This window comes from Lynx rufus, unplaced genomic scaffold (assembly GCF_022079265.1).
Source record: "Lynx rufus isolate CCGP_SWC_20201006 ecotype Redwood Valley unplaced genomic scaffold, mLynRuf1.p SCAF_1, whole genome shotgun sequence".
Lineage (NCBI taxonomy): Eukaryota > Metazoa > Chordata > Mammalia > Carnivora > Felidae > Lynx > Lynx rufus.
The window spans coordinates 66,082,914-66,098,555 of NW_025814823.1; the positions used below are offsets into that span (position 1 = coordinate 66,082,914).

The window sequence follows — 15,642 nt, forward strand, 5'->3', positions numbered from 1 at the left end:
TCTTATTTAAAGGATTATCATTAATTCATTGATGCCTTAATCACAGGTTACGTTTTGTATGAAAGTTGTGTCTAAGTTAGGTAGATGCTGTGGGCATTCAAGGTCTTACTAATTATGAGTGTTTTCTTGGTTTATTTGCAGAATTTTTCCGAGAGCTCCTGGAGAATGCAGAAAAGTCACTAAATGATATGTTTGTACGGACCTACGGAATGCTGTACATGCAGAATTCGGAAGTGTTCCAGGACCTTTTCACAGAGCTGAAAAGATACTACACCGGGGGCAATGTAAATCTGGAGGAGATGCTCAATGACTTCTGGGCTCGGCTCCTGGAACGGATGTTTCAGCTGATAAACCCACAGTATCACTTCAGCGAGGACTACCTGGAATGTGTGAGCAAATACACAGACCAGCTGAAGCCTTTTGGAGATGTACCCCGGAAATTGAAAATTCAGGTCACCCGTGCCTTCATTGCTGCCCGGACGTTTGTCCAGGGGCTAACTGTGGGCAGAGAAGTGGCAAACCGAGTTTCCAAGGTAATTGAAAATCTGCTTTCTAATTGGTCTTTCTCTTCTGCTGTTTTTAAAACAACTGTTTAAACAACAACAAAAATTCAAGGTGAAGTTTCTCTGTTACAGTGGTCCTTGCTCTTAGAGTAATCAGATAAACGTCAAGGTTTAATTCTGTTTTACTTTTTTTTCTTGCTTTGTATGAGAGAAGACAAGATTTCAATCCATTCCATGTTTGGAACATAGTGTCAATATTTATCAGCGATATAGCATGAATGGTGCGGAAACAGGCGTCTTGTAACTATGACCACTTGGCACTTCTGAATAGAGTTTTAAGAATGATAAATAATCATGAAACAGTCCATCCGGAGGTTATAATCCTCTAGGAAGTCACAAGGTGATAGTCTTCATGAGGTTTTCAAGTAGAGACAAGTTGCTGTTCACACACCAGCTTCTGGCATTTCTTCTTCTTTATCACTTGCAAAAGTGGCCAAATTCCTCAGTAGTGGAGAAAGAACCCTTTGCTAACACCTGTAGAACTGGATTAGGGAGGAATAATGAATACAAAGTATAGATTCTGGCAGGGAATTCCTTTTGTTATCCATTAGCTTTGAAATTCAACGCCTCATATTGCATCTGGCTTATGAGCAAGATAAATCACTAATACACATCGCGCCTTTCCTTGAGGATGTCTCTAAACCTTTAATGCAAGGGGTCTTTCTCCACTGCTTTCTTTAAACATTGACTGTTTCCTGTGTGTAGGATGTTTGCCTTTGTTTAAATTCTTCCTTGACATTCAACTGTTCTTAGGAGACGGGCTTGCCCATTTGTGAGGTCAGTCCAACAAATAAACTGAAAGATGATTACTCTAAGACATAAAGTAAAAACAGCACATAACAGGAATCTGGTATTATGTCACCCAAAAAGGTCATATTTATACAAAGATTAATGCCAAACACTACTTTCTTATTGCAGGGCTGTGGCAAAGATCCACATATTTCTCATAACTATTGGTGCTAACCTTCCATGTTTCTCTTTTCTCCACCTTCATATCCTCCATATTTACATCTTGGTATAAAGACTGTGTATACCCTTAAAAAATGTGTCTCTGCAACACTATTTATAAATTTCATAGCCATCCATTTTTAAATTACCTATTCCTACTGATTTGAGCATATGGAAAGAGTATTTTCAAGAGGCCTCTAAAAAGGATAATCACATGAGGCTTAATATAATATAAAGGCCATATAACTCTGATGTTAAAAATGATGTTTTTTTAAAATGAAAATCAGTAATATTCTGGATACCAAAGGAACTAGAGCCCCAAAAGTGGGTCGATAAGGAACTAGCCAGGTGGAATAGCAAAAGGAAATATGATCACCCGAGAAAGTCTGTAAAATATATAGAAGTACAAAAACTAAATATGTATCCCATATATTCTTAAGCAGAAAGTTTGTTTTTTAAAAAAAAAAAGATAACTTTAGTCACAGAGACTTCAAATTGAAGTCTTTGCTTTTGCTGGAGAGTGAAACACACAGCCGGCTTTTAAGAAACACAAGATAAGAAATTCAAAGCGTGGATTGATCTGTGCAACATTCTGGACTCTTTACTTTGATTCTGTCTGAGTGTGAGTAACGTTTAGATGCACATATTTTGGCCTGGGGACGTTCTGGTGCAATAAGAGAATATTTTCTAGCAAAGTATCTAAAAAGTGTCAGGGGAGACTGCTGCTGATTCTATCTGAGTTCTCAGAAGATGGCATTAACAACTGCCCCTAGATGGCACCTCCCTTTTACCATTCCCTGACTATCTCAGTATGAGGTCTTTGTAGATCGAAATCGAATTTACTACTCTTCATGACGTGGAGGTTGACATCATGGAGCAACCACCAGTAGAATATGGCTTTTAATTGTTTTCTGGACATGATGAGGGATACACTCTGTAACACTGTGATCTTGTTTCTCCTGATCTTTCCATGATCAGCATTCATTTGCTGAGCAGCTGCTGTGGATTTGTGATGTAGTTTGTGGTCATGTAACCATGGAATGCTGACTGTTCTATGCAGATATTGGCTTGTCTGGCCTGAGTTTCATTAGCCCTAATCTATTCAAATCATAAGTCCCATGCTGACATCTGGGTGCCACCTTGTAGAAAGATAAACAGAGAGAAAGAGAGAGAGAGAGGGGTGTGGCTTAAAAGAAGCCGAATCTTTTTTTTTTTCTAAAATAATTTATAACTCAGGGATTTAAGTATATTACAAATGAACTTTCTCACCTAATGATTACCAGATGGTATGTAACTGACAAAACCAGAAATGCATCTACTAGGACTGTTGGTATGCTGGTATTTTTCAGCACCCAAACTATTTTTTGTAATACGAATAAAAATTACAAGGACTCAATATTTTAAGAGAGAAAGCAAGAATGGTGTTGGAGGTAAAAGCCCTTCATAAATCTGGGGCATCCCTGTGGCCCGTTACTTGAGGGATTTGAGTTGGCGAAATGATTGCAGAAGAGGTAAGGAATTCAACGCAATATTCCCAAATGGAGATCAACAAACTAGGTTATCTCCTGCATCCTGGTTCGTAGAATACATTTTTTTCCTTCTGTTTCTTCTCTCTCAGTGGCTTCTCAAATCTTGGAAGATATCATTAATAGCTTCTAATTAATTGTTTTGACTGTAAAATGTATCCCTTTGGCAAAACACAGCCATTTGACACAAATGTTTTGACATGATATTATAGGGAATTTTTGTACCAGAAAAATGGAGGAATAATTTGGAGGCGTCAACACAATAAGGGTTTAAACTTATCTTTGCCATCTTAGAGACAAAAGCCTTGTCTTCTAGGCACTGAATGAAGCAAGTTAATTCTAAGTAACTGTAACTGGAGATCTGGTTCTAAGAAGTGTTAAATGATCCTCGAGTGAGTATCTGTGGTCAGTTAGCCAGGGTTCATTTACTATGTGAATGACTAATTTTGAGAGTGCTGAGTGTTGACAAAATATGGAGATTTGGTAACTTTCATACTTTATTGGTGGAAGTATAAATGGATGTGTTCACTTTGGATAACAATTTGAAAATACCTGTATCACTGAAAAAGTGTGTATCCCAACACTGCAGTTCTACCCCAGGAGTGGAACAGGCAGATATGTGCGTGTGTGTGCAGGCAGATATGAAGAAGAATGTTCACAGCATTGGTTACAGTAACGTGAAAATTAGAAAAATCACACATGTCCCATCGGCATACATGGTGATCTTGTCACACCATGAAATCCAATGGAGCATGGAAAATAACTGAACGATAGCAACACTCATGGATGAATCACAGAAACCTCATTTTGAGAGAAAAACATTATCAAAGAATACATACGATTTATATAAAGTTCAAATAACGTAAAACAAAGCAATACATTTTATTTTATTTCAGAATAAAAATATATGTGATAGAAGTCTGGAGAAAATTTTTAAAAATTGAAAACACAAACATTAGATGGTCATTTCCTTTAGGGGTTAGGCTTAGAGATATTATAAAGGCGGGTTATACAGGGATTTCTAAAGTTATTGGATAACATACTGTTTCTTAAGCTCTGGGCGATATGTGCGGTTGGAGGGGTGGATTTAAAACCATTTTAATGAAAGAGATTCAAATGGTGAAGACTTTGCCATTGTTCATCTCTGATTCTCTTCATCTGTGCAGATATGATCAAATCCCTGAGCTACCCCCAGTAGTTTATCAGACTTACTGCTGTTTGTAGACTTGTTAACTGTTCACTTTCCATGCTCCATATTGTGCTAAACTATACCAGGTAAGCTTGGAAGGCAAAGCTCTAAACTGAAGATAAAAGCAAATTTTGATAATCTAGTAGCCTGGAAAGAAAGAGTCTAGACTATTTCTTAGCATTGTCCCTTTATTAAAACACCACTCTCATACCCTTATATATACCCATTTATGAGTAGAAACACGGAAGCCAGCTTGTCAGACACTGTGAAGCACACAGACAGAGGGCTCCATTAAAGAGGTGTTAATGTTGTCTGCCTAGACCAAGCTTCAACTATTTATCATGAAGGCAAATGTGGAAATGACTCTCCTGTCTTCACTGGTCCATCCTGATGGCTGTCATTCTGCTTTAATCAAAGTGACTTCTATGAGTAAAGACTGTAAATTATGTCAATAAAACTGCGTCAATTATGGAAGTCATTTCAATGATTCGTTCCAGACAGTTGGGTAGATAGTAGAGCTGGGATCCAGAGAACTTGCCCTATTGCCAAATACCGTCATGTATCCCTTGTCCGTCTGTATGTCCGTCTGTCCATCCATCCATCCATCCATCCATCCATCCATTCACCTACCTAAAATCCTTCTTTCTTGTGGGTCATGACTTTGAAAAGAAAGTTTGACTCACAGTCTTTAGTAAGACCAGAAAGTTTCATCAGTAGACACCTGTCAATGTCTGCTACACAGACTGTTTTTGCATGAAGAGCCTCTTAGCTGGTTCATATACCTGAGTAAACAGCTTTGCATTAACATTGCAATGCCAAGAAAGCAATAAACAGAGTCAATTTTCAATAAATGTGGTTGATGGACTATAAGGCTGAAAAGTTTATCATCAAATTTGATGAAATGAAGGCTATGAAATACATCCATTGAGAGCGTTCTCTGATCACAATGGAAAACCATTCTGAAGAATTTACCATTGAGATAATTTACAAGAGAAACGGTATTCTATTTAGCTGTTTGCTTTGGGGAAAGAATTTAAGATATAAAGTAAGACCACCTTTTATAGCTATCACCTGACTCATTTGTATTGTTCCTTTTATGGTGATATTTTAATTGGAGTTAATTTTTATGGAGTCATCCAAAAATGAAACAGACCACAAAAAGGTCTTAGGTGAATGAAACCTTTTTATAATTCTTCTGTGGCTAGCATATTCTCTTCTGTAATTGTTGATTATTCAGTGTAAGTTACTTCAATAATATACAGTGTTAGGAAGAATAGGTAAGCTTTTTAAAATTATCAATAATGCTTCTATGTTTACAACTTTTAAGTCAGCATAAATAATACATGCTTGCTGCTTTATGATGGTGGTGTGGGCATTATATTTAGAAAGTACTTAGCAGTCAATAAATAAATAATATCATGATAAAAATAGTAACAAAATGATATTAGTACTAGGAGCCATGACAATGAAAATAATGTAATTCATTGAAAATGTATGAATTTTAGCCTGGTCTAGGTGCTGTGATAAGCCCTGAAAATCACAATAATATAAGTAAATCCCACTGTCAGAAGAAGGAAAGAACATTTCCCCTCAAGTATAGCATGTGGGATTCTGCAGATGGATTTAGAGAATTAAGAGAGACAGTCTGTTTTGATTAAAACACTTCGGTTATTTTGATTAAAACAGTTAAAATATCTTATTAATTTTAAGTTCTCTTGCAAACTACATAGCTTAGATGTATGCTTTTGAAAAATAGTTGAGATAAGAAGAGGGTAGAAATTGAGGAAAATGAAGCCATTTATATCCAATGCACTAACAACCATTTGTGTGTTCTTTCTTTTTGTTCCCTTTTGTAGCTTGTCTCTCTAATACCTATGCCTGAGTTAGGCTACTTTATTTTAAAATTATACTATCTATTGGGATTCCATTAAAATGAGCACCTTTCTCGTCATTGAAATTTGATTGTGAAATTTTATCCATTTTGGAAGAAGTTAATGAGTTCCTTAACTCTGTAAATACAACATAACTAGGAAATGTTTGAGAACCACAGTTCTACTTATATTGTACCTAATAGGTATAATCTCTCTCTCGACTACAGTTCAAGTGGGGTGGTTATAATAACCCAGTTTTTATTTCATCCCAATGTGGACTCTTGTAAAAGTGAAGCCATTTTATGCTTGTTCATTGTGTACTGTATGTCAAGTACTATTGGTAAGTTTATGAGATACCAAGGCCAAGCAAGTTAACGTATTTGCAAGTACTAATTGGGAAGACACACATACACACACACACACACACACACACACACACACAAAATGTCAATGTATACTGAGAGAATTTTGCAATAAGTGTTCTGAGAACAGAAAGGAGAGACATCTAGCTTAATCTTATGTGCCCGGAAACTTTCAGGGGCATAGAAGCCTGAACCACATATTGAAGGATGCATGGGCGTTGGGCAGATGATGAGGGCATCTAGTATGGTGAAGGATGTTTTAGGCAGAAGCAACAGTGAACAGAAGAAGCACAGAGGTATAAAACCAAATGATGTGTGCAGGTAGCTGCAAGCATGTGGTGTTCTTGAGGTATAAAGTACAAAGCAATGAATAGCAAGAGATTAAGCTGGAGGCCCAAACTGAACCCTTGAATAAAAACTATTTCACTAACGATTTGGCACATGTCTATTTTACCTGAATAACTGAAAAAAAAAACAGCAACAAACAAAAAAACAAAAACAAAACTTTCTGTGGTTTGGAAGCATTCTAGTATTTTTGAGGGACAAGTGAATGCTGAGCACTTACTGTGTGTCAGGTACTGTTCTGTAAGAAACAGGAAATAATGAATAGCATTGTCCTTGAGGAAATCCAACACTATCCAGAAGTTCAAGTGTGGTACAAATGATCAGGATAAAGGCAGAGATCTGTATAGAGCACTATGTGAATCAAGAGAAACACACATTCCTTTTTGTCTTGGGAAATTGGAAAAGACACTGTAGAGTAGATAATAGTCAGACTTAGACTTCAAGAGTGAACAGGTATTACAACAGGGAGAAAGGGATATAAGGCTCTGTGGTCCAAGGCCCAGCAGGTTCAAAGACACAAATCATGAAAGGTCATGGTGTTTTGGAGGGGATTCCAGGAGGTAAATTTGGACCATATTATTTGGGTCATAGTTTATGTTAAGGAATGTGAAGGACTTGGCATAGGCAAGGAATAGCAATGATTTTTTAAAAGACAAGTATGTGATCAGATATTCACTTTAAAAAGGTGGTCCCTGGGGTTGATAATCTGGATTGGGGGACTGACAGCCGGTGCGGTGATGGGAAACTATTGCAATTGCCCAGATTAATAGTGATGAGACCTGGGTCAGCAGGTGGAGTGGAGTGGAGAGCACACCCGGAGAGACAAACACGCCAGCACAGTATATAGATGATGTATCTTCTCAGGTTCCCTCCTGGCATCAAGCACAGTTCCTGTCACAAAATTTGTTCCCGTTTAGTAACAGCTGTCTGTTGGCTGACTGGTTTGAGAATCACCACCATGTCATTGATAGTTGGCAAAGGATGGTAACATTTGGCTAGAGGAAGAAGGGAATAGGATCAGATGAAATATCAAAACATATCAAGATTTAAAGAGGGATATAGAGAAAGAAGACAAATGGTGCGAGCCAGAAAAGCATATTGCCCTGAAAGTAAAGAGAACAGAACTTCAAGAAATAGGGTAATGAACAGTATCGAATGTTGCAGATAGTCAAGTGGGAGGCACAGAGGAAATAGACTTTTGGATTTGGCTCTTAGGATGTTACCAATTAGCAAGCAGCAGTGCAACTACCCTGGTTTTGATTGGTGGAGAAGCTAATTCTTCTGCCACTACACATTCTAGAACTAGCGTGGTCCGTGGACTGGTGCTCTTGAGTAGGCTATCACGGTTTTGCAACAAGGTAAGTACAACTGAAAGCACTTTAAAAATCTGAATAGCAATTTCACATTGCCCCAGCATCCAAGACACCATCAGTAGACTTTTCCTTGAATATTGGTGAACTTGTCTGGTGAGTCTCCTCACTGTGACCTGCATCTTAGTTATGCTCCATCAGGTTAGGTATCAAAGCATAACATCCTGGGAAGAATCAAATAACCAGCCAAAGCCTGTCTAGGTCATGGGAGCCTCAGACAGTGAGTCTGAGATGTATTATTCTAGAACAATGCTGAGAATACAAAATAACCTATTCGGCTTGATTCTGTTGGTGTGTCTGGACTTTCTCCTCCCTGTATGCAGTTTCCCTTTACCCCTTTTTGTGGCCTTCTGTCCCAGCCTTTTCCCCTGGGGTGCATTCTCTGTGTTCACAACCATCAATGGGCTCCTGTAAGCCCATTTTGATTGACACATCTACTGTCTGCCTTTGCCCCACAAGTCCGAGAACTTCTCTGGGGCCATCGGAAACGTGTGCTACAAGCAGATGTCTTTGTTACTAATAGGGAACCTCCAGTGGTGAAATGTGCCAATTAAGGTACAGCACAAATAAAAAAGGCCCAAGGATAGAACTCTAGTGCTGCAACTCAAAGGATGCTTCTTCTAAAATGGCTTCGTAAAGGAAAACGGACCTGACACTTTATTCCAGTGAACAGCGCTGAGTCTGTTCTTGGATATGTATCTCCGAATGCTTTCATGCTTTTCTTGCTGGAAGGTTCTGTGCCACAAGATTTGAACAGCAGTCGTATTGTAATTACTTACACATGCAAAAGCACACCCGGAGTGTTGGCTGGACACTGCGGGCTGTGTGGCAGGATAGGCCGAGACTAAAAGTCCGGAGGATTTTTCTTTTATGGTCCCATCTTCATGGAGTCAGTGTAACAAGGACATTCTCTGAGGCAATATCAGTGCAGAGGTTTATGAGCCAAGATACACATGAAAAAGAATTTTAATAGAGCTTGACAGATATATTGCATTAATACTGCTGACATAGTGAAGCAAGACTTGTGTAAAGAGTATGACACATTGGTATTTTTTAAAATGAGGTATTAGGTCATACAGATAGCTGACTGTATAAAGAGGGGGGATACACTGTCTCCACTGTTACCCTCGTGATTACAGGCAAGGGTTATTCCCCTTCATATGTATGCGTTTTACCTCTTCGTCTTGATGAGTGATATTCAGCGCAGACACAGTGGATCAATCCCAGATGCTTAGAAAATAAAAATCACCCCACACAATGTCGAAACTCTACGTTGTCTTACGTCTAAATCGGATGGCCAAGGGTGAAAATGGACAGTTCAGAGTGTCAGTAATGGGATAATGGTGACTTTGACATTCAGATGGAAGTACAACTGTAGCCTAAATCAATAGATATTCCACGTTAACATGAGTTGACACTTAAGCGGCGGGCATAAACAGATTTTTAAAAATTCATTGTTGGTGTTGCAGGAATGTGCTGCATGTCAAAAATGCCGATGTCATATTTAATACTCAGTAGATAATGGGATTTTCATGGGAATTTTATCCTCTTTAGTTTGTAGTATCTTAAGTCAGGAAAGCAGAGTTTTCCATGTTCCTTTTGTATAGGATTTGGCAATCAGAAAAAGTCATTCAACATTTTAAACTTTCATAAATATATTCATTATGAAAAACTGTTATGCTGCGTACCATTCTCACAGTAGTTATAAATATGAGTCTCTCCATAAAGAAATATATTGGTTAATAAATAATGGGTGTTGGGCACCTGGGTGGCTCAGTCGGTTGGGCGTCCGACTTCGGTTCAGGTCATGATCTTACAGTTTGTGAGTTCGAGCCCTGCATCGTGGGCCCTGTGCTGACAGCTCAGAGCCTGGAGCCTGCTTCAGATTCTGTGTCTCCTTCTGTCTCTACGCTTCCCCTGCTCATGCTCTGTCTCTCTCCCAAAAATAAATAAACATAAAAAAGTAGAAATAAAACTGATCAATCAATAAATATAAATAAATAAATAATGTGTGTTAAAACTTTTCCTCATTTGCTGTTGGTTTTCTAAACACCCAGTTCCTTACTAAAACTCTATCTACATAAGGCAAAATGTATTTCACTGTTTTTCAACGGAAATGGACAGCAGTCAGTAAGAAACACAGGATTTTATAGGGCTTTAAAAATAGCAGAGAACCAATCACTGCAGACGTGCTCATTCCTTTCTTCTTAGGGTTTTGTTGCTCAAATTAGAGGCTGGGCCAAGGGGAAGTTAAGTGTGCTTGCAATAACACATTTTATCGAAAAGACAAACCTTATGATATCCTGCTGCATTTGTAGATAGAATATAACTATATAAAATATTTATGACACCATTTCCATAAAATATCAGGAATATCTATTGTGGAATGGAGAAAAAAGTACTCTGACATTTTGGCTAAGACGGCAGAGAATCCAGATGGAAAGTCTTTTATATTTGTGCAGATTCTTTTTTTTTTTTTATTGTTAAAGTGATAGCTTTGTTCCAGCAATAGTCCGATATACCAATTGTTTAATACATTGTAAATCTTACAACTCCTGGCTATCCAAGCTGTCCCTCTTAGTCAGTTGGTAGTTGATCACTTGTGTTGTGGTTATAGAACCAAGTGCATTGGGGAAATTAAATAATCTGATGAATCACTCAAGCCAAAGAGACTTTTTCCCCCCTTCGAATTACCAAAAACATTTAAATAAAATTTTGACCCTAGCTTAAATCACCTAGGTATTTATTTTTTGTGATAGTTAGTAAAATAGTGTTATGCATTTTTGCATATTTTTTTTCTGACTACAAAATCAATATGTGTGCTCGTCCAGAAAGCAAAACAATGTGGAAAGTGCAGAAGGGTACCAAGAAGAAAATAAGATAATCCTAAATTCTCACTACCCAACCAGTGTCAAAGATGGGCTAAAAGATAATCCATCTCAAAAGTTTGTTTCTAGTCTTTCTGTAACTCTAATATGTATTTTATATTACATATTGTTAAATCTTGTGGGATAATTCACATTGGATTCTACTTTTTTCTCTTTTACATGGGAAGTATTTCCGCACATCAATAGCATTTCTTTAAAAATTACCCTTATTTCTTAAAGAATTCTTTTGCAACCTAAAGAATTTGTTTGCTACCAATATATCTGGGAATCTGTCACAAACAGTCACCTCCTGGACATTCTCACTATGAAAAAGAAACAACTGTTTTAAGTAGTTCATGTGTGTGTCCATGTATCATGTTTATCTGAATTCATCTTGTACCCTGAATGCCAGGATATATGAGAGTCCCGTTATTCCCTTAGCATGTATTTAGCTGTTGAAATTTACTGGTTGGTTTGTATATACTCCACAGAGCTTAGGAGCAGTGTTTTTTGTTTGTTTTGTTTTGTTTCTTCAAAAAGAAAAAAAAAAGATATAAACATAGAGGTAGGAATGAGGCTAACTGGAAATGTATACTGGAAGTTCCTGGGCAATCTTTTCCGTTGGCCCAAAAGTCTGGATCTAAGCCAGATTGCAGACTGGTGGACCTTGGTCCTAACTGGCCCAGGGGCATGTTTTATTTGGCATCAATTCTTAAGATTTCAAATACTGTTTTGAAATGGGGAGGATTAACATAAAATGTGGATTTCTACAATTCCTGAAGATATGACCAGCCTGGCCCCGTGTTAAGGAAGGTTTAGACTGAGTTTGTGTTGGGTTGAACATTCATGGCTCAGTTCGATGCCCACCTCTAGTTCGCCTAGTTCTATCCATTCCTCTAGTTCGCCTGATTCTGAGCTCAATATTGCTGGCCATCTATCAAAATGTTTCAAAATGTGTGGCTGGTTTTCTCATAATAGAGAAATGTTTCTCTATACCTGTGTGTTTACTAAAAATGAAAAAGTGTCAATCACTTTTTGGGTGGCTCAGTCAGTTAAGCATACAAGTCTTGATTTCAGCTCAGGTCATGATCTCACAGCTGGTGAGATCCAGCCCTGCGTCGAGCTCCAGACTAACAGCAAGAATCCTGCTTGGGATTCTCTCTCTCTGTGTCTCCCCACCTTCTCTCTCTCTCTGTCTCTCTCTCTCTCTCTCTCTCTCTCTCAAAATGAATGAACTTTTTTTTTTAAGTGAAAAAGTGAATGACAAATAGAGCCATGTTTCAAGAAAAAAAATGGTAGGAAGCTTACCTTTTTTTGAAAGTATAGAATATTCTACTTTATATGCAAATTATTTTTATGTTTAAAATTAAAAAATAAACTTCACTTGTAATTATTGACTCTGTGGCATTTGAATGTGCCAACCTTCCTTTAAGCCTGCTGTTAGCCATCAGTATGAGACAGACAATAGTCTTTAATTAAATAAAAGCAAACCAATAACTAAAAAAACAAAAAATAAACAACAACAAACTCTACTATTCTTAGTGTTAGATCAGGAAAGAATCTCCCCTTTTAACATCTTAAAGAATATCCTTGTAACATACAGCTAGAAGTTTACTCCTGCCAGAATGGACCACAGCAAGCACAGACCTGGAATTTTTCCCATCAAAGTTGTCACAAAATCATCACTATGCTGTCCAAAACGAATACATTGGGAGCCACATATGTTACTTAAAACGTTTTATAAGCACATTAAAATAAAAGGAAACAGGTGAAACTAATTTTAATGGTAAATTTTTAACCTATTATATCCAGAACCTTGTCATTTAAATATGTAATCAATACAGAAATTATTGATGAGATATTTTATTTTTCTTGCAACAAGGCCTCAAATTTCAGGGTGTATTTTGCATTTTGGGACTAGCCATATTTCCCATGCTCAAGAGCCATATGTGGCTAGTGACTAATGTGTCAGACAACGCAGATACATAGTTTTAATGCGTTATCCTCCTATCAAGGGCAAAGAATTTTAGGGTCTCACCAGGAAGTCTAAAACTCTTGGGGTTGATTGTTGACATGGTTTTCCAGTTGTGAGAAAAACAGAGAAATAATTTGTGTTTGCATAATGCATTTTGGGCCCTGACTGGAATTCTGACAGAAGTAACAGATACTTTATTGAGAGATTTGCTCTCGCCAGCCCTCAGAGATTTTGCGGGTGGTATTACCAGTGCCCATAAAAAAAAGTATAATGAGCACCAGAAAGATTGTAAATCATCAGAGAGAGATTAATCTGTGCTTTTCCACCTCCCCTGGGGAGGCAGATGAGAAGAATTCATGGAGGAGTTGGCTGTTATCTATGGGTGTCAGCCTCACTCGTAAACAAAATAAATAAACATCCAAATATTATCAAAGGGGGCTCTCTGTAACTTTTGGCTCTTACAAAGGGGTCCTTAATGTTCATAAAGGTGGTCCGTCACCATTAAATGACTCAACACCACATAACTAATTTGTGTTCAGACAGATTTGAGAGTATTTCTGCAAGATTTTGGTAAAGATGGTACTTTTCAAGTAAAAGTCCCTTAAGTATTAGCTCTCTTAGATTTCCCATAAAACATTTGAGCAGACAGTGTTTAAAAGAATCTGGAAAATTGCAATTTTAGTGAATTACTATTTGGATGCATAAGGTGATGTACTAGAGGTTGACAGAGCTGACATTCTTCGTCCCCAAATGCCTGTCACTGTCAGGGAAGAGCTTACCGTAAGAGGGATCCTGTTCAATAACTGCTTATGGAATTGATACTTTTCATCACCACTCTGAAAACTTTGATTTGTTATTGAGTTTCCCTTCATGAGATAGGTCGGATCACCAGCCACCTTGTTCTGGATCCTTGCCGCTTTCCCCCAGGCTCATAATACCATCATGCTAGAGAGCTGACTTTGGGCTTATTTTATAATTCCATTCATTGAATTAATTTAGAATATGTAAACTGATTTATTGTGAGATTTAAAATCACTTCCCTCAGGAGAGCAGAGAATATTAGGTTAGCAGTTTTTCTGAGCACAACTTTGACTCAGTTTCAAGGGGCAGGCAATTTAATGTGAGCATCCCATAATTTTAGCTGTACAGTGTCATTTTTCTCTCCACTTTTCACTGCTGAGTCAAAAATCTATTTGAGAGGTTACAGATATGTCAGAGTATTTCCAGTGGAGAGAAACTTTGTAGGTAACTTCTATCTATCTGCAGCCTCAAATTCTTACTCTGTCTTCATTCCAACATCTACAGTTGCATTTCCTTTTCCAAACTCAGCAACTCTACAAACCAATTTATTAAGAAGAAAGCTTAATAATTTGGAGCAGCACAATCACTTTGTGGCCCATTATAGGTCATTTTCTTTCTATGGTGCTTTCCATGTATATCTCTCCCATCCCATTTGCTCAGTTTCAGTCATTTGAAGTGCAGGCTGCTGTCCACTCCATGCAGCTTTCCCAGCCTTTAGGCTCTGTTGCTTATTTTGGGCATCCTAAGAACATACCGTCACCACATGCTATTTTCAGTAAGTCACCGTCATGTTCGTAAATCCCAGCAGTATGTTGCTTGTCAATAATCGGGAATGTTTAACTAAGCGCTTAGCTGTCTGCTGGGAACAGACTTGAATGCCAGATCCCTATCTACAAGAGATTGACAGGTCTGGGTCGGCAGCCTAGGATTCAAGTCTTCAGTTGCACATTCACCTTGCAACCCTGTATCGTCCAAGTCCCAATCCAATGCCCAGTTTAATCCAGCAAATATATTCCTGCTTTGTCCCACATGAAAGCTTATGGGACAATTTCTCCACCACGTTTCTTACCCATCATATGGCTTCCTCTTCCCATCAAATCATCTCTTACTTCATTCAACACTTGCTAAAATCTGCCCATTGCCACTTCTGGTGTCTTCAGGAACCTCTTTTCACCTAATCAGGTGCGTGTGTGCGTGTGTGTGTGTGTGTGTGTATGTGTTTGGTTTTGTTTGTTTTGTTTTTGTTGTTTCCATTCAGCCTCTTCAGAACCTCTACACTAAGCTTTTACCATGTTCATGTGGAGTTCTACATATATTCCTTTAAAGTTTTCACATTTTCCTGTGCGATGGACCTCCTCCACCTGGAGGTTGTAGCTTAGTACCCAAAGGAGCAACCCTTCTGTCTTCAGTATTTGTGACGGCAAGTACTGCTGCAATTTGGATGTGACAGACATTGAAAAAATATTATTGCTGCTGTTATATTACTTTTGTCCTTTCTTTCATTCCTGTCATGGTTGGAATAACAGGGAGGGATATTATCCATCTCTGTACCCTCTCCCACATTATTGTAAATAGTACCCTGAATTTCTGATGGTTTTAGATACACGTCCTTCCAGAATTCCACTCCCCCCACCCTGACAAAAAAATTGAATACTTAGTGCATGTGGTTACCCAACAGATCCATAGCTCCTTTTGTTGGGATGTTCATGTGGAAAGACACTGTAGACCACTGAAAGATTAATGACTCAGTATAGGCTGAGAAGCCATGCATTCCCTTAGTTATCACCTAGGTGATGTAGTAGCTTGAGATCTGTCAAAGAGTAAT

The 15,642-nt window shown here is 38.1% G+C and overlaps 1 protein-coding gene across 1 annotated transcript in view; it reads left to right on the plus strand.

Annotated features, from left to right (window-relative positions):
* Positions 1 to 15,642, plus strand: part of GPC6 (glypican 6) — a 1,113,953-nt gene that overhangs the window by 568,624 nt on the left and 529,687 nt on the right. Inside the window, exon 3 of the mRNA XM_047083452.1 lies at positions 142 to 533. Coding sequence (XP_046939408.1) covers positions 142 to 533 — 392 coding nt within the window. The remainder of the gene's footprint in view (positions 1 to 141; positions 534 to 15,642) is intronic.